Source organism: Alligator mississippiensis, chromosome 5 (genome assembly GCF_030867095.1).
Source record: "Alligator mississippiensis isolate rAllMis1 chromosome 5, rAllMis1, whole genome shotgun sequence".
NCBI classification, from domain to species: domain Eukaryota; kingdom Metazoa; phylum Chordata; order Crocodylia; family Alligatoridae; genus Alligator; species Alligator mississippiensis.
In genome coordinates, this window is record NC_081828.1 from 51,880,114 (window position 1) to 51,898,930 (window position 18,817).

Sequence of the window (18,817 nt, forward strand, 5' to 3'; positions counted from 1 at the left end):
CAATGTTAGTAGCCCAGCCCAATAGTCACATACAGCACGTCACCACCTACAAAGGTATCCGTAACTTTCAGGATTACTGTGCCAGTGAGACAAGACTTCCCCCTTGTCATTTGTCTCGAATTCTGTTTCCTGGTCAGCAATTAGACTGACTTTTCAGTTGACTGTTTGGCAACATTTGGGGCTGATCTGCTGCCGAAATTGAGGAAGGTCAGTTGGAACTGAAAACATCTGGTCTGTGAATTCTATGTGGTGATGTTGCTTTTGAATAAGGGACTTCAACCACTGCATTTTCAATCCCCAATTGCTAAATGTCCATCAAATTGAACAAAAAAAGTGACATTTTCCTCTCAAGTGAGAATGTCAGCAAAGATAAGCTACAAAAAGGGTCTCAGAGGATCTCTTAATACCCTTTCTGCAACTATAGTTTTATAAAACCCCAATTTGAATTTATAAACTACTCTGAAAGTGTTTGCAACTACAGAACTTTCTTATCCAACAGCTTTGCTAGGAGTGTTCAAAGATGCTGGTTGCTGCTAGTGAGAAATCGGATCTTTCCAGCTTTTTTATCTTTTCAGACTCAAGGAATCTAAGCTAATTAAAGTATGTCACCCAGGATGATTCTGGGGACTTTTATTTTATCCAGAGATATTCAAGACAAGCCAAATCAAGTTCCTTTGAACTTTATATCAGTTTATTTGGATATTACCAATGTGATAGTGGCTACCTATAATAGAGAATACATGAATATACTCACTACCAGGTGGTGAGGTCTCTGGTTCCTTAGAATCTGTCCTCATAAGTAAGGCAAATTTCAAATATTCATCCATATACTTTTGTGTTGAGGAGTTTTATACAGCTCAGATTCAAATTTCTGTATTCCTACTCATTCCTCTAAGAGAACTATCCCTTGGCAAATCCCACAGGGAGCTGGGAAACTTTGAGTCAAGATATGTGATCATCACTGCTCTTACCTGGGGTCACTGGCATTTGGTGAGACTCCTGCGTTTGTATCTCAGCTTACTTGAAACTGGCTCACAGATTTGCCATTTTTCACATGCTAATCACTGTGATTTAAACTGATCCCAGAAGCAATTCAGTCCATCTGTGAGGAGGAACATAGGGACAGACCCAGCACTGAGGCGCATGGGGTAATAGGACTCCCCAAACAAATAGATGATATAGGGGTATAGCAGAAAGTTATAGATACATTTTAATGCTTCCACCATCTATGGTTCTAAGGAACAGTAATTTAATTCAACTGAGTAACTCTGTTTAAAATGTCATAAGCAGACATGTTCAGGAAAAAAGTCAGTTTAACAATGAAACAAATCAGGCCATCATAGCTTTCCAGGCTTGAGCAGATCACTTCTTGGCCTTGATCAGGTGTCTCCACCTCGTGTGGGCTAAGATCAAGTGGGGACATCCAAATTCCAAGACCTCAGAGCTTGGGCCTGCATGTAGGATGCTTGAAAATGGATTTGGGAGTATCTGAAGTCCCAGGGTGAGAGCCTGGGACAGAGGATGCTTGCCAGTAGTAGTGCCATATGTGCTGTTTAGAATGACTGAGTTTTGCCTGTTAAATCAATATGTTTTTTGGAACGATTGAGTTCTGCTCAGTCAATATGGTTTGGAACTGATTTGGCTGATTTGACCTAGAACATGAAATATTAAAAAAAGGAGGGCACTGAAAGTATCTGCCAACGAGCTACAATGAAGCAGCAGCTCTTGTGCTGCTCTAGCACTACCCTGGGCCAGGTGAGATGTACACAACAATAGCTGTTGCGCAGCTATGAATTATAACTAATTCAAGTATTCTACACTGTAAGGGCAGGACCTGAGTGTCACTCCACTTCATTCAGCAGGACTGGAATGTCCTCTCATGAAGCAAATGAGTGGTTTAATGATCATGTCTATGACAAATGTTAAGTATTCCTTGGACTGTTTAAGCTTTATTACTTCTGCAATGTCAGAACTGCACCCACAACCACATTTCAACATAGCTGTTGTTGTAATGTAGACAGAGCTTGTGAGGACTCTGTCAATGAAAAAAAAAGCAACTACAAATTCTGTCTGATGTACAGTGGAGGTGAGTTCAGGGCTGCAGAAACCTGGATTTAAGAATGTCTCAGTCTATAGTCTAACTTCCCTGCCTCCCTGCACATCAAACACCAACACAAAGTCTCTGAGGCAGGGACTGTCTCTGTACCTGTGTTAATATTGCAATATGGGGTAGGTTCGGGCTCTTTGCTGGGGAGTTTTAGCACCACCAAAATACAAATGTTTATTGAGAAATACTATATCCATTTGGAAACCTGTCCAGAGTCATCAGAGCACAGTAATGCTTACTAATCCCTACAAGACTTAACAACAGCTACGGAAGTGTGGGAAGAGCTAAAAGCTAATCCTGCTGTAGGATCTTTCTTTAATCCCCCAATGCTTAGAGACTGTCTCATGAAAGCTCTGGCATCTTCAGAAAAATACCATCTCTAGGACTGGAGAATGGGATGGTCCCTGAAGTTCTGCATTATTTTATGTATAGGTGAGGTTTGTAACATATTACTAATGCTTTAGTAGCACCTTAAGGGCTCTGATCAGGACTGGAATCTAATAGCATCAGTTACTTGTAGAACAGCAGTTTTCAATCATTTTTCATTTGCAGACCCCTAAAAAAATTCAAATGAAGGTGCAGACCCCTTTGGAAATTTCAACTGGAGATGTGGACCCCTTTGAACTGTAGGCATGGGTATTCATATACTTTTGACTGATCATAGTCATCTTTTGCAGACCCCTTAGACATAGTCTGTGGATCCCCAGAAGTCTGCAGATAGCAGGTTGAAAACCCCTGCTATAGAACCATCTCTTGCATGAATGCAGTTCATACATGGAGGTAGAGTAGCCTTGACAGTCACATGTGCTTCATGTCTGGCAGTCTCTCTTGTTGCTGAAATGCTAATTGCTTCTAATTGTTGCTAAGTGAGTCCTGTTCTTCTAGCACAGCAAGTCATTCCAGATACCTAAATGGGTGGCCCTGAACTGGTCATAGGTTTCCTGGGACTTGAACCAATAAACAAAGTCATAAAGAAAGATGAGCATTATTAATAATGATGGTTCCTAGGAAACCAAGGTACCCAAAACACAGGCTGTTAAAGGCCGTGTTGTTAACTTGGTTTGTGCTGTTTGTAAGTAATAGAAGGTGTGATTTTTACAGTGCCCAAAAATGTGCAAGATACTTTACAGATGCTTCCTGCTCTAGTGAGTTTTCAGTCTCCATGTTATTCATGTCACAATGAGGGAGAGGGTTGTCAGTATTGGGAGGGTGGGGGGCTGGGGCAGGCAAAGGAGGACAAAATAACACAAATAAGGGCTTGTATTGATTATACATAGGCATATGTATCCTGATGATTGTGCTATGTTTTTTAATATTGTTGTATATAAAACAGATGCAGAATCTGGCTTTCCAGTGCACAAGACTGAAAAGATGGTATGTGTGGCAAATGTCACGTATGTGGTAGCAGATGCAAACCTTACAGGTATTGTTTCAGCAACATGGTTATGACACAAAGGAATAAGGCAAGGATTTCCAATACATTTCTCTGCTGATGGAAATTGGTGCAACTCCACTGCAGTTTACATGATACATGAAATGTTTACATGAGAGATTTACTGCAGAGCTACCTAAATAACTCCACAGCAGTGTCTCAGCGTCTACACGTGCAGCCCTCTTTAGCTGCAGTAAACTAATAAATACTGCCAATAGCACTGTAAACACAAGTACTATCCTACAGCAGCATCATTTAGCATGCAGCAATGCACGTGTAGATGCAGACAGGGCTGGCTGGAGCACGAATGTGCTTCAGTGTGGGGGCTGCCATTTGCCTGGCCCTACATAGAACACCCTTGTGCCCCAGCCAGCCCCTGTGCAGCATGCTGAGCAGGTTGGAGCAGCCCCACACTGGCAGGCTATCCCCTCAGGCCCTCTGCCAGCCAGGGCAGTTCAATGTACTGCATTCCCAGGCACACGTGTAAACACAGCGCCCAGGAGCAATAAACTCCAGTGCAAACAGCACTGGAGTTTATTGTTCCTCATTAAGAGTATATGTAGATGCGCCCAGTGAGTTTGGTCCTTAGTTCCTCTGTGGCAGTGATGAACTCTATCACAAGATAAATAAGCATAGGAGAGTGGTTGGTTTTGTAAGGGCTAGCTGGCTGGCTCTTGGACAGGATCTATGTTTGGATGAATCTCCTGATCAGAACCCAGATACAGCACTAACATGAGAAAATAGAAAGTGAGTACTGTTCTGAAAAAGCCTAGGGCTTCACCTGTATTTCTATAACCTAGTTTTTCTTCAGTGCTTATAAAGCCCTGAGGAAAATAACACTGTCCTAGTAATAACTATGTATGATTTTGAAGGATTTATTTTATCTTTTTTTAACCTAGTCAGTCATTCTTTCAATGCTCTGTCATATGTGTTGCTAGTTCCTGTTAAGGGGTCTATGAAATGTGATTTAGTATTTAAAATTAATTTACTTCTGGGTTTCTAATACAGAATTACATTCTGCTTTGTCATGTTTTTCAGATTCCTCTCATTTTATAGCTGTTATACCTACTTGTCCTCAAGTTCCTAATGCTCCTTACTAAATGGGTACACCCTTGCTCTAATCATTGATTATTATTTACATCAGAAATGAGGAAACCTGGTGCTAAGGTGGCAAAACTAGGGTGGTAAGAGAATTTAAAAGCAACGTAACCTGCTTGAATCAGCAGCACTGCCAAACTTTGTGACTTTCCCCTACATCTGAAAATACTTGGTGATTTACTTAAAGCCCCCAGGCTCCTACACTCATGTCATCAGGGCAGATACAAGGGAGATGCACTTGTACCCGCTTTGATTCTTGCTCCGCCTAAAATTTAACACCAACTGGCTGGCAGTGGCAGGAGCATTTCTAGTAGAGTCAATTGACTTCACATCTCATTATCTACCTGAACCCTTCTAAACTCCTTATTCCCCAGGTGTTAACAACCCTCTCTTCTTTTTAATGATTTTGATGGTACACCAAAATCATTTCCCTTTGTTCTGCAGTCTGTTAGGAGCTTCACTACCAGGCGCAGCTATTTCACAGCCCTGCAGATTGTTTTTCATAAAATCATATGCGACATCAGGCTGCAAGAACCCTCCAGAGGTCATCTCATTCAACCCCCTGCTTGAGGTAGGATCACCCCTACCCAAACCATAATCTAAACTCTAAGACTGTCAACCCTGACACAACACAGACCTAACACCCTAACCTGCCACAGTAACCAATGTCCTGCTTCTATGAAATGTTGTCGATATATACTTGAGATCCCAGGAAGAGGGCCATGCCACCTGCTACAGAGGAAGACAACCCGCCCCCGCAGTTTGCACCAATCTGACCATGAGATAAAATTCCTTCCAGACTCCAAATATGGCAATTGGTCTGACCCTGAGCAGAGGGACAAGACCCTCTTGCCAGGAACTGCCAGCTTTGATCCTAGCAGGAGCACTGGCACAACACAGCCAAAGATCCCAGACCCAATGCCTCTGAGGGAGGCTTAAAAACACCCTGACAAGCATAGCAGAAAGCAGGGAAGGAGGACAGCCAGCAAAGCACAAAGGCCTGGGAAATCCCCATTGTAAAACACGGGCACAGCTATGCTAGATCAGTGGTCCTCAGCATTTTTTGTACCAGGACCCATTTGTAAAGATCGCTGGCCAGTCCTGACCTAGTAAATAGTTTAAGTAGGAAACAGCCCCCTGGCTCTGCTGCTGCCCCACTCTGGGCCGCTGCCCCCAGCTCCCCGGTGTGTGTGTGGGGGGGGGGGGCAGGAACTCTGCCAGCCTAGGAGGGGACACCCACCGTTTCCCATGCACTCCGCCTTCTAAGGAGGATTCATTTTTAAAGTTTGTCCGTGACCCTTTCATATATTCTCGTGCCCTACGTTTGGGTCACAAGGTTGAGAAACGCTGCGCTAGATCATCCCCCGCCAGAGGCTGCCCAGGCCCTGCTTGCACAGCTCCGGCGAGGGCCGGCCCCCTCTGAACTCGCTGCAGTGAAGCTGTATTTGTGCTTAGCTTCCACCTTAACCAGCCCCATCCAGCCCTAGCCCCTGGCCCATGAGTAAAGCTCCCCGTTGAATCTGAACGGGACAAAACTGCTGTGCGATGCGGCCCCCCGAGGTCGTCTTTCCTCCGCTCCGAGGGAGCTGCCTGGCCCCGGCTGCGGGGGGCTCGCGGGGCGCCCCGTGCAAAGGCCTGTGGGGCTGCGCCCGTGCGAGCTCCCGGGGGCGCTGGAGCAGCGCCCGGCTCGGCTGGCCCCGCCTCAGCGGCAGCCCGGGAGGGCGGGCCGGGCCGGGCCGGCCGCTCCCCCCGCGGCTCCTCCCCGCCGGCCGGGCCCGGAGCGAGCGGCACTCGGCGGGCAGGCAGGCAGGCGGGCGGCGCGGAGCATGGCGCGGGTCCTGCTGCTGGCGCTGGTGCTGGCGGTCGCCCTGCCCGGGGCGCGGCCCCAGCCCGAGGCCGGCCTGTACTCGGCGGCGGACCCGGTGGTGCTGCTGCGGGCCGAGACGCTGGTGCGCAGCGTGCTCAACTCCAGCAGCGCCTGGGCCGTGGAGTTCTACGCCTCCTGGTGCGGGCACTGCGTCCACTTCGCCCCCACGTGGCGGGCGCTGGCCGCAGACATCCTGGGTGAGTGCTCGGCCCCGGCCCCGGCCCCGGCCCCAGCGCCCGGGTCTGGTCTCTCCTCCCTGCCTGCCCTGTCACTTGTCAGCCGCCCGTGCTGTCCAGCTGCGCTTCTCTCCTCTTGCCGACTTCTCAGCTGTTTGCCTCCTCCCTTCATCGCTCCCCAGTTCCTTTCTGGCTCTTCCTCCTCTTGCCCCTCTGGCATCGTCCTGCTTCTCCGACATCCCTCTTCCCTTCCCATGAGTGAGCCCCCTGAGTTCATGTGCATTGCTCTACAAGCCCTTGGCAAGCCACGCAGCGGGGTCTGCCTCTTGCCACACAGATCCCTTGCACGGCTCTGGCGTGTGCCAGCCACGCTCTCCAGTGTTGCTTCAAGGTCCATAGCTGAGGAGTTTGTCAACAACTTCCTGTTAAGTTCCTCTCACAAGCAGCAGGCTAATAAGGCCTCTTCCTGCTTACATCTCCAGGTTGTAGCTGTTTCACTTTCTATAAGAACAGGTTTCTCTTTGAAACTGGTTAACGCTAGCCTGCTCCCTCTCTTCTTACTGGGCCCAAAGTTTCCACAGTTGTGAGTCAGTTATTAGTGAGGGCAGGACGCTGAGCAGCTCTGACACCTGTACCCAGGCAAAAGGGACCAGGTGGGGGTGTGAACTGGCAGATCTCTGAGGAAAGTACCAGCCACTCACCCTGGACAGTGGGCTCAAGTGCTGGAAGGTCAGGGCTAGAGCTTCCTTTGTTAATCAGGGCTGGGCATGTCTCCTGTGGCAAAGGCAGGACAGCTCCCATCACCATGGATGGCTCCTTGAGTGCCTGGCTGGTGAATTGGGGCTTTATCCCTTGGTCTGTCTCTAGTGCTGATATTTGTGCTGCACTTGTAGGGCAGTACCCATGTCAGTGATGGGTGCAGGTTGAGCACTTCCTCCCAAGGGATTCCCCAAGTTGTTGGGTTTTTTTATAGCCTAGGTAATTGATTGCTGAATTGTAGGTACCTGATGCTAAACTGTAGCTGCCTCTGAGGTGGTATGTGGTAGCCGTTCAGAAATGCACAGCGATGCTTCAGCAGCTTAAGGCAGGAAGCGAAGAATAACGATTCCAGTTGAAAAATACAAATAGAATTGTAGGTATTCTGGCCTAGTTCCAACCTATGTTAACACCTCTGTTTGGTTTTCCAAAAATGTCATGAGCTCACACAACCAGTTTTGTGTCTCACCTGAGAAGCAGCAGGATTTTGCAGCCAAGCAGGGTGCTGGGGCATTGTTGGGTCAGCACTAACTTGGAAAGAAACTTGTCAGTGATTTAGCCAGGTACATGACACCCTCCTGCACATTTTGTATTGAGGTACCTCTAAGGAAATGTCTGGCTGGTGTGGCTTTGCAAAGAGCTTGATTTATAGTTGTATCTTCAATGGGCTTATCTGGTACTCCATCTTCACCTCCCCCCCACCTTGTACAGGCAAGTAAATATAAGTATCCCTGTTACACGGATCAAAAAACTGAAGTAGAGTAACTGCAGGAGTTGCTCAGGTTTGCCCCTGTGCGTGAACTAGTGCCAGAGCTGTCGTTAAACTCCCATGCTTTTCCTCAAGCCGCTGGGATGCACTACCTCCAGTGTGACAGTATTACAACGTAAAGGAGGTATGAGTGTAAATGATGGAGTTGCTGCTTCATGCTGGTAGGGGTGTTCTGATGTAGCCTGATTTTAGAAAGCTGATAGAGTAGTTGGTGTGACTATGTGATGGTCAGAGGTAAGAAGGGGTCTGCTGTGATCCTTCATCATCACCCTTATCTAGAGTGAAGGCCTCTTCAGCTCCTTTACTCATTGTCCTGAAGGGTCTGGGGAAAGCCAGCCATAACAGACTAGGAATAGGGTGGCCAAGATCAGCCTGACAATTTAATGACACTTCACCTTCTTTCCCAAACTGGAGCTCCCAAGCTGCTTCATAAGCAGGAATGGATTTTGCCTCCCAGCCCTCCCACAACAGAGGAAAGCATTATGGAGAACCTGCTGGAGGCACTATGCAACTTGCTCAGCTGTCGTCCCAAATTGCGGTGGTCCCCTGACCTGTGGATTCCTATCTCTGTGCCTACAACACAAACACAGTGAGGTTACTGTCGGCTGGAAGAAGAGGACAGTCAGGCAGAGAGCTAAAGCTGTCCTGTCCAGGCCTGTTGCTAGATAGTAAGCTCAGCTGGCTCATGAGCTGCAGGGCTTGTCTTTGCTTTGGGTCTTGGTGCAGCATTTTGCACCAGGTGATTTTGTCTCAGGGGCTGAATGTCCAGTGTGTGTAGCCCTTTGGAACATTTTTTCAGGAGTTCCTCATTATGCTGTAATTACCTTCAACTTCTGAACCCCCATAGGCTGCTGCAGCATGCTCAAGAAACAGAAGACACTCCTGTTGTGACATGCAACAGGCTAGGGCCCACAGGCCATGTAGGGAGTTTTGGGGAGCTGTCATAGGCTGGGTCAGCACCCCTGCTCCTCCTCCCTTCTGCAACAAGTGACCAATCCTCCCTATGTGGGATGGGACTGTGGGTGGGCAGGGAGCTGGCATGGGTGCAGGTGGACAGCAGCTTTAGCAGCGCCACCTCCAGGCTGCCTTTCTGCCCCAGGGAGGGGCTGGAGCTGCTGCCTGGCTTAGGCATGGCCGCTCGGGTGTGGAGACAGCCGGGGCCAAATTAACCTTTTAGTGGGTCTTAGGCAAACAAATCTCTGGCCATTGCTGCAGCTGCTACCATCAGGGCGGGCTAAGATGGGGCAACTGCCACCAGCAGGGCAGTGGCAGCAGCAGGGCAGTGGCAGCAGCAGCGGGGAGAAGCTGCAGGGGACCCTCAGCACCCACTCTGGGTAACTGTAACGAGAAGGCCCTGGCAGTGACAAGGGGGAGGCAGCCACACCGGCACCTGCTGCCAGATCCTACTTTTTCCTCACGTCCAACAGCAGCTTCTGCCTGGCTGCTGCCGCTGCCACTGCTCATTGTGGCTGGGGCAGGTGGGTCCGGAGCGGGTGCTGCAGGGACCCCAAACCCCTGTGCAGGGCAAGCTGAGGCTGTGTGCTCAGCCTGCCTGTGCAGATCCCAGCCTGTCTCCATGGGGGATGGGGCCAGCGGTGGCAGCAGCTAGAAGGGCTTCTGGGAAATGGAGTGTGGCTATAGAGCCACCACAGCCCTGCTGTGAGTCCAGAAGCAGTGGGATGTGTCATGGGCTGGATGGTGCCTGGGCCAGGAGGGTCTGAAGGGCCCGCTGTGGGCCAAAGTCCTTCCAACGGGCCAGATCTGGCTCGTGGGCCATATTTTGCCCACCCTCAGGCTAGGACTTAATCAATCCATGTAGCCATCTGGGGGACAGTGATCACCTAATAATAGAATTCACCATAAGATGTCGAGTGGGTAAGGTAACTAGTAGGGTGAAAGTGCTAGACTTTAGGAAAGCTGATCTCAATGAACTCAGGCGATTAGTCAAGGATGCACTGCAGAGTAGGAGTTTTGAAGTGATGGGAGCCCAAGAAGGGTGGCTGTGCCTTAAGGAAATGATCCTTCGGGCACAAAGTGAGACGATCCCCGTGCGAGGTAAAAGAGGAAAAGGGGCCAGGAGGCTTCCCTGGCTGACCAGAGAAATCCAGGGCAGCCTAAGGGCCAAAAGGGGAGCACATAAAAAGTGGAAACAGGGAGAGATCACCAAAGACGAATATACTTCCTCTGCTCGTGCTTGTAGGGAGGCAGTTAGGCGGGCCAAAGCTACCATGGAGCTGAGGATGGCATCCCAAGTAAAAGACAACAAGAAATTGTTTTTTAGATATATAGGGAGTAAAAGGAAGGCCCAGGGAGGAATAGGACCCCTGCTAAATGGGCAGAAGCAATTGGTGACAGACAGAGGGGACAAGGCTGAACTCCTCAATGAGTTCTTTGCCTCAGTGTTCCTAAGCGAGGGGCATGACAAGTCTCTCACTGGGGTTGTAGAGAGGCAGCAGCAAGGCGCCAGACTTCCATGCGTAGACCCTGAGATGGTGCAGAGTCACTTGGAAGAACTGGATGCCTTTAAGTCGGCAGGCCCGGGTGAGCTCCATCCGAGGGTGCTGAAGGCACTGGCCGACATCATTTCAGAGCCACTGGCGGGAATATTTGAAAGCTCGTGGTGCACGGGCCAAATCCCGGAAGACTGGAAAAGGGCCAATGTGGTCCCCATTTTCAAGAAGGGGAGGAAGGAGGACCCGGGCAACTATAGGCCGGTCAGTCTCACCTCCATCCTTGGCAAAGTCTTTGAAAAAATTATCAAGGCTCACATTTGTGAGAGCCCAGCAGGACAAATTATGCTGAGAGGAAATCAGCACGGGTTCGTGGCAGGCAGATCGTGCCTGACCAATCTAGTCTCTTTTTATAACCAGGTTACGAAACGCCTGGACACAGGAGGAGGGGTGGATGTCGTATACTTAGACTTCAGGAAGGCCTTCGATACGGTATCCCACCCCATACTGGTGAACAAGTTAAGAGGCTGTGACTTGGATGACTGCACAGTCCGGTGGGTGGCGAATTGGCTAGAGGGTTGCACCCAGAGAGTCGTGGTAGATGGGTCGGTTTCGACCTGGAAGGGTGTGGGCAGTGGGGTCCTGCAGGGCTCGGTCCTTGGACCAATACTCTTTAATGTCTTCATCAGTGACTTGGACGAGGGAGTGAAATGCACTCTGTCCAAGTTTGCAGACGACACAAAGCTATGGGGAGAAGTGGACACGCCAGAGGGCAGGGAACAGCTGCAAGCGGACCTGGACAGGTTGGACAAGTGGGCAGAAAACAACAGGATGCAGTTCAACAAGGAGAAATGCAAAGTGCTGCACCTAGGGAGGAAAAATGTCCGGCACACCTACAGCCTAGGAAATGACCTGCTGGGTGGCACGGAAGTGGAAAGGGATCTTGGAGTCCTAATGGACTCCAAGATGAACATGAGTCGGCAGTGTGACGAAGCCATCAGAAAAGCCAATGGCACTTCATTGTGCATCAGCAGATGCATGACGAATAGGTCCAAGGAGGTGATACTTCCCCTCTATCGGGCACTGGTCAGACCGCAGTTGGAGTACTGCGTGCAGTTCTGGGCGCCACACTTCAAGAAGGATGCGGATAACCTGGAGAGGGTCCAGAGAAGGGCCACACATATGGTTAAGGGCCTGCAGACCAAGCCCTGCGAGGAGAGACTAGAGAAACTGGACCTTTTCAGCCTCTGCAAGAGAAGGTTGAGAAGCGACCTTGTGGCTGCCTATAAGTTCATCACGGGGGCACAGAAGGGAATTGGTGAGTATTTATTCACCAAGGCGCCCCCGCGGGTTACAAGAAACAATGGCCACAAGCTAGCACAGAGCAGATTTAGACTGGACATTAGGAAGAACTTCTTCACAGTTCGAGTGGCCAAGGTCTGGAACGGGCTCCCAAGGGAGGTGGTGCTCTCCCCTACCCTGGGGGTCTTCAAGAGGAGGTTAGATGAGTATCTAGCTGGGGTCATCTAGACCCAGCACTCTTTCCTGCTTATGCAGGGGGTCGGACTCGATGATCTGTTGAGGTCCCTTCCGACCCCTATCATCTATGAATCTATGAAACACTCATGGTCATGAGCCCCATTGGGCACAAAGGCTGTGCAGGCAAACCCGGCTGCTCAAGTGCTGGAGCAGTAGCAGAAGGGGGCCTGTCAGTACGTGCTTCTTCCAAGTGCAGAGTGGGGTGGGTGGCGTTGCTGACTGCAGTTGCCTAGGCACTTGTCCTGGAAATATTCTTGGCTATGACGTGATTGATTGGCACTGGTGACCTGTGGGTGGCAGGGAGAGGCTGCAAGATGATGGGTGCTGCAGTATGCATTTTGCCTTGTGTTGGCCTTAAAGCCTGGGTTTGATAATGTGCCATTAACTTGGCAGGAGGAGGAAACACACCCTTCCACCCTGTCCTTGGGGTGAAGAGGGACCTGTCCCTTTTAACAACACCTTTGTGCATCTGATGAAATGAGCTTTTGCTCACAACAGATTACGCATCTCTGATCCAATTAATCTATAATGTACATCTCTATTCTGCCTTTTGTTATAGTGATTCTCCCTTTATAACTGCCTAGCACAGAGAGGTGAGTGCTGTGAGCACTGGGCACAACTCTCTGGCTATCTGAGAGCTCCGTCAGGGAGAGTTCAGAGCTTGGGTGCATTGATGCTACCTGAGAAAGACAGTGAAGGCAGGTCTTGACCCCTCTCAGCTTCTCTTGTATGACAGCACAGACAGGATTTGCTTGTTACTGCCATTTGTTCTCCCTCTTTCCATTCTGGCTTGAGAATCTATGTTTAACACAAGGCATTAGACAGAATTTGGTCTCCACTTTGCTGAAGGCTCTAGAAGCCCGTAAATTGAACTGTTGGAAAAGCTCCATGACAAGGCAAATGCTGATTTTTTTAATTATTTTTTTTAAAGGGAAACCTTCTGGTGCAGTGAGGAGTGTAGCCTGCCTGGTCTGTGGAGTTCTTGGTGCAAAAACGTGATGCTTAGTGGAGAGTTCATGCCCACCCAGCACCCTTCCACAATGGGCCAGGGGGATTAATCCTCACCTTGTTGCAGGACTCTTGAGTTGATATCCTGCTGAAGGGGCTGACAGGAGGGTGCAGACCCTTTGAGGAAATTATGACTTACTCCCCTCTGAGCCTGTTGAGTAGGGGGCGATGACGCCAGGAACTAATCAATAGAGAGAGGAAGGCAGCTAGAGCTCTGTGGGAAGCATAAAGTTGAGGCTTAGTGGGGATTGAGAGGGGTTTTCATGGAGGAATCAATTGGCTTTGTTTTGGTGAGACAGCTTTGGAGAAAGCGGAGAGCCTAGCAGAGATATTTGCTCGTTGACCTTCATAAGTCAGAGGGCTGGAGCATCTAAAGCTATGGAGAAGCAGGAGGAGAGATGACTTATTGACTTCCCCATGCTGAGGAGCCAGAGCCACAAGGCTGGAGAAGGGTGGGGCAGGAGAGCAGAGGAAGGGTCACCTACTGGCTTTTCCTAGGCCAGAGGGCTGAGAGTCAGGGGCAGTGGAAGGGCTTATTTACAGACTCCTCAAAGCTGAAGCCATATAGCCATGAAGGACAGTGAAGAGGCACCTCCCTGGAGAAAGGCCTGGGTGATCCTGCTAGGGGGAGCAAGGAGGGGCTCGGGCTAGTTGACACCAGTGACCCAAAGAAATGCTTTAGGAGTGGCAGGAGGTGCTAGCAGTGGGATGTGTCTACATGGATGTGTTTGGGAGCTCTCAGGGTTGCACAGAAGGCTGGGGGGAAAAGAGAGGCATGCAGCCTACCTTTCAATGATGCCTTAGAAAATTCCTGCTGTACTTATGTGGGAGAAGAGCTTTGCTGTCTCATAATCCCTGTGTTATGAAGACACTTGGCACCAGGTCACAATCAGTGAACGTTGCTCAGGGCTATTGCTAGCTGCTGGGAAGGAAGAAGCTGGAGTCCCCATTGTGGACAACTGTAGAACAGCCTGTCCCTAGGGGAAGTTGATTTCCAGCCCTGCTGGGCACTGGTTGGTATGTGCACTTAAGCGTAAGGGTTTATAGCCCTTGTAATTTCTTCCTGTCTAGTGCAAGTGGAAGTTCTTGTCCATATAAATGTCCCTTCCTCTCCTGAATCCTACTAAACTCTTGGCCTCTACAGGTTAATGGTGTTGTATTTTACTGTTCAATGCCATCCTTTGATCAGTTGTAAATTGCTGCCTGACAGTTGCACTAATTGCCCCATGTTCTTGGGTCAGCTGGAAAGGGGCCCCTGCTCTGTCTGTCTTCTACTGTTTTATATTACATCTCTCTTGTGTACTATCTAATATGTCTCCTCTCAACACTGCCAGTATTTTCAATCTCTGCTTGCTTAAAAGTCTTGCCATCTCTCTTGCCATGAGTGCTGGTCAGCATGCGAGTGTGCTGGCAAGTCTGTATCCCAGGAGGGGCCCAGGAGGACGTTCTGGAGGTTATAACTGAGATGCATTGGCAAAACTGGGACAGAAGCCCAGCACTGGAATAACCGGAATAGCAGGGCTGCTGGAGGTCAGGGTGGAGTGGCCTTGGCAGAGCTGTCTGAGAGCTCCAGACTGAAATAGCAGGAGGATGTCGCAAGTCAGGACTGTGCAGTGTCAAGGCAGCTTGCGCAGCACTGGTTTGCATGGAGCCTGACTCCAGCTGGCATTGCTTTTTCTTTTGTGTGCTTTAAAAAAAGCATGCACAAAACTCTTTAACATAATGTGAACTGAGCCTTTTGGCTCAGTTTGAGCCACTGGAAGTAGGGGCCTGGATTCAGCCCGCTGTGCAAGCCCTGTGCTTTTAACTAAATCCTCCCAAAGGTGATCCCAATGAGAAGTAGGAAAACACTTCTCCCTGCCCCCCCGGCCCCACCTGCCAGGGCTGAGTCAATCTGAAACCTAACCGTGGGCCAGCTTTCAGTACCAGTGCAGCACGTCATACTGGCATAGTTGTTAGGGTTGGAAGGGACCTCAATAGATCATCAAATCCAATCCCTGGCCCTGGGTGGAAAAGAACGCTGGGGTCATATGACCCCAGCCATGTGTTTGTCCAGTCTCCTCTTAAAGACCCCCAAGGTAGGGGAGAGCACCACCTCCCTTGGAAGCCCATTCCAGATTCTGGCAACCCTTACCTTAAAGAAGTTCTTCCTGATGTCCAACCTAAATTTTCTCTCTGTCAGTTTGTAGCTGTTGTTCCTTGTTATTCCAAGGGGTGCCCTGGTAAACAAAGCATCTCCAATTTCTTGCTGCTCCCCTCCCCTCCGATTCATTTGTAAATGGCCACTAGATTCCCTCTCACCCTTCTCTTGCAGAGGCTGAAGAGATCCAGGTCTCTCAGTCTCTCCTTGTAGGGTCTTACCTGCAGGCCCCTAACCATATGAGCAGCTCCTCTGGACCCTCTCAAGGTTATCCACATCCCTCTTGAAGTGCGGCACCCAGAACTGGATGCAGTACTCCAACTGCAGCCTGACCAGTGCTGCATAGAGGGGAAGTATCACCTCACTGGACCTGTTCATGATGCACCTGCTAATGCATGACATATGCTAGACAGACATGCTGACAACTTTTTATTTAAAGAATTATATGTGCACAAATAAAGCAATGAAAATACAGCTTTCATATAAGTAATAATCTGTTAGACTTCTTATTTTCACTCCTTTAAAACAGTTCTGGAGATCTGACACAAAATTAAAGTTTTAGGCTGCTTGTACATGTGATGGAGATTTAGTCCCATAAATTGAAATGATGGGTTTACAATTTTGACTATTAAAAACCCACTATTTCAATTTAGGGGCTTTGGTCATTGTTAGGGTAAGAGGCCTGATCTCTTTCTTTTTCTTTTTTTTTTGCGGAGCTTGCTTGAATCTACCTTGGTCAGGAGCTGAGCTGCCAGCAGGCCAAGCGACCCCTGAGCTATGGGGTCCCAGGTCCCTCCCCACACAGTGGCATCACTCCCCGGGGCCACCCAGGCGGGCAGGGAGACCTTGTAGGGAGACCTTGTACCTTTCAAACCCCAAATGAGGCAGTGCTTGTTGTGTCAGCGAGCAGCATGACCTGAACAGGCACATTGCAGGGGAACTGATGTGGAGACAATTCTTTGGGGGTGGGAAGGAAGCTCTCAGTGACTGCATCTCGCTGGGCATCACCTTTGGCAGCATCCCACAAGAGATGGGAAGCACCCTTCTGATTGGTTCAGTTCTACAGTGAGTGCTTGACTGGGCTGACTTCTAGTACCAATGTGGTACGTCATGCTGGCTTGTAGGAGGCCCTTGCATCCCCTCCTGAATGAGATGATGCCGGTGGAGTCTGTGGCCTGAGTTGGCATGTTATATCTTAGGGATTCTGCAGAGAGAGGATAGAGGATAGATGTGAATTCTCCAAGCACCAGAGCCCTGCTCTAGAGTGCACTGAAGGGCCGAATTCCCAGGGTACCTTGCTGGTTCCCCCTTTTCCAGAGTAGTTCCATGAATGAGCTCTGGCTCTTACCCTCTCCTGTCCATTCAGTACAAACTGATCATCATTGCACTGGTCCTGACATTCTGTTTATTTTTTATGGCTGACTTATTACAAGGCTCTGGCTTGTCTGCTTGGGCTCACAGAGTAGATGGTGACTCCATAAGCAGAATGCTGTCTTCATAATATTTGGCACTTAGTGCCTTTCATCAAAATGTATCTTGGAAAAGGGAAGTATTTCCATTTTGCACTAGGGAAATAGAGGCAAAGTGTCTGTAAATCATTCTGAGTTGATGGGAGAGTCAGTGGCTGATTGGTTTCTAGGGTGACAAGAGCCAGACCAGTACCAAAAAGAAGAACCTAGCTCTCTGGAATCTGTTTTGTAGCCACTGGACTTCTATAAATGGTCACTGCTTCCTCTGGGCTGACCAGCACAAAGCCCCAGAAGCACTATTTGAGTTCCCTGCAAATGGCTGGCCAGACCAGGCCAGGACACAGAGCTTTGGACCATGAAAACAAAAGTTGCCTGCATGCATGTGGGATACCTGCTCTGTTGTATTCTGATTAGAACATGTCGAGTCTGCTGGAGTGTTTTAATTAGAATACTCCAACATCTTCGCCATCATGTGTATTCAGTGTCCCCATGTTTCAAAATGGTGGTGGGTCACTTTACCTAAAGCTCATCGAACGATCTTTACTTAAACATCCCCATCACCATTTTGAAGCACGAGCTACTCAATACATAAGATGTTGTGAGTGTTTTCATTAGAACGGCTCACAAGAGCCGTTCTAATGAAAACGTGCCCTCCACCCTCACCCGCCCCAGAGCACATATATAGATGACCAAGGATTTTGGGCTCTTTCCTTAACTGGTGCTTTCTAAAAAACAGCTAGATTTTTTTTCTTCCCTTTTCCCTGAGGGAATGACTTCCTGCAGAGAGGGGCTGTGACGCTTCCCAAGCCCATGTACACATTCCTCTTTCCTGGCTGCATGCATATCTGGAGCATCACCTGTGGGGTCACAAGTTGGATAAAAGAATGAGATGGCTTCTGAAGATTCAGTGTCAGAGGCACCACTTCTGTAGCATCCTGAGTGTTTGGGTACATGAGAGCTGGTGTTCCTTTGAACTCAGATCCCCTGTGTGCTAATAATTAGTGCTCCCCTCTCTCCCAGACCTGTTACTGCTGGTATTTCAATCTTTATTTGTAGCCATACAATGAGAGCTGTGCTAACACCTGCCCAGTGGTTGTGGTGGTGTGCCTGGCTGGCCAGTAGCATCCCAGCCCCTGCAAATATTCCTTTAAGTTAAGTGCTCTGGGTCACACAGCTGTGGTAGGAAACTGGAAGACTAGCTAAAGGATTTCACTGTACTCTACTTGCCTTCCTCTTGCTGCCATCACCTTTGCCTGCTGCTGTCCACAGGTGGCCAAGCTCCCCATCCCTCTGAATGTTACAGAGATGCACTCTACAGCAAACAGAGGAAACTTTCATAGGAACCCCAGATGCTTTCCCCTTGTGACATGTTTGGAAGGAGCCTGCTAGGGTCTGGCTTTGGTTTGCAGTTCAGAAAAGCTGAGTTGCAAGTTTTCAGGGTTGGATATTTCCAAGCAAACATCATCTGAAAATAACCCCCCTAGAGCCTCAGAAGGCAAGAAAGGAGGCTGATTCAAGCTTCCTGGTCCAGATACTACATTCAGACTTCCAGGATTATTAGGAGGAGAGAGGGATGCCTGGAGCAGCTCTGGGAGCTGACCTGCCAGAGTGAGGAGAGGAATGCCAGGCCTTGGTATGTGGAGGAGGGAATGTGGGGAGAAAGTGTTGTGGGCTCAGCGACTCCTGCATACAAGGACGTTGAGAACCAGTGTTTAAGAAAGAGGGATTAGCAGCTCTGCATTGGCTCCCTGCCCAGCTCTGCCTCTGGCACCAGTACAGAGCTCCTCTCCTGTTCCCCATGACTGTCAACTCAGCCTGCCCATGTGAGGGGCTGGGAGGACACCACAGCACTCATCCTGGCTGCACAGACTCGCACTATGACAATTCGAGAGAAAGAGAAGCAGGAGCTGGGCAGTGAAGCTGTGATGCCTTCATCCTCAGGCTGTGGAGGGGGGATGCTGCAGCTGGGCTGTGGGTATTTGGTTTGTGAACAACTGGGGAGATAT

At 49.3% G+C, this 18,817-nt stretch overlaps 1 protein-coding gene across 1 annotated transcript in view; it reads left to right on the forward strand.

The window, feature by feature from the left end:
• Window positions 1-6,390: 6,390 nt before the first annotated feature.
• LOC109286323 (sulfhydryl oxidase 1) overlaps window positions 6,391-18,817 on the forward strand; it is a 43,171-nt gene continuing 30,744 nt past the window's right edge. Inside the window, exon 1 of the mRNA XM_019500185.2 lies at window positions 6,391-6,701. Coding sequence (XP_019355730.2) covers window positions 6,464-6,701 — 238 coding nt within the window. The 5' untranslated portion in view covers window positions 6,391-6,463. The remainder of the gene's footprint in view (window positions 6,702-18,817) is intronic.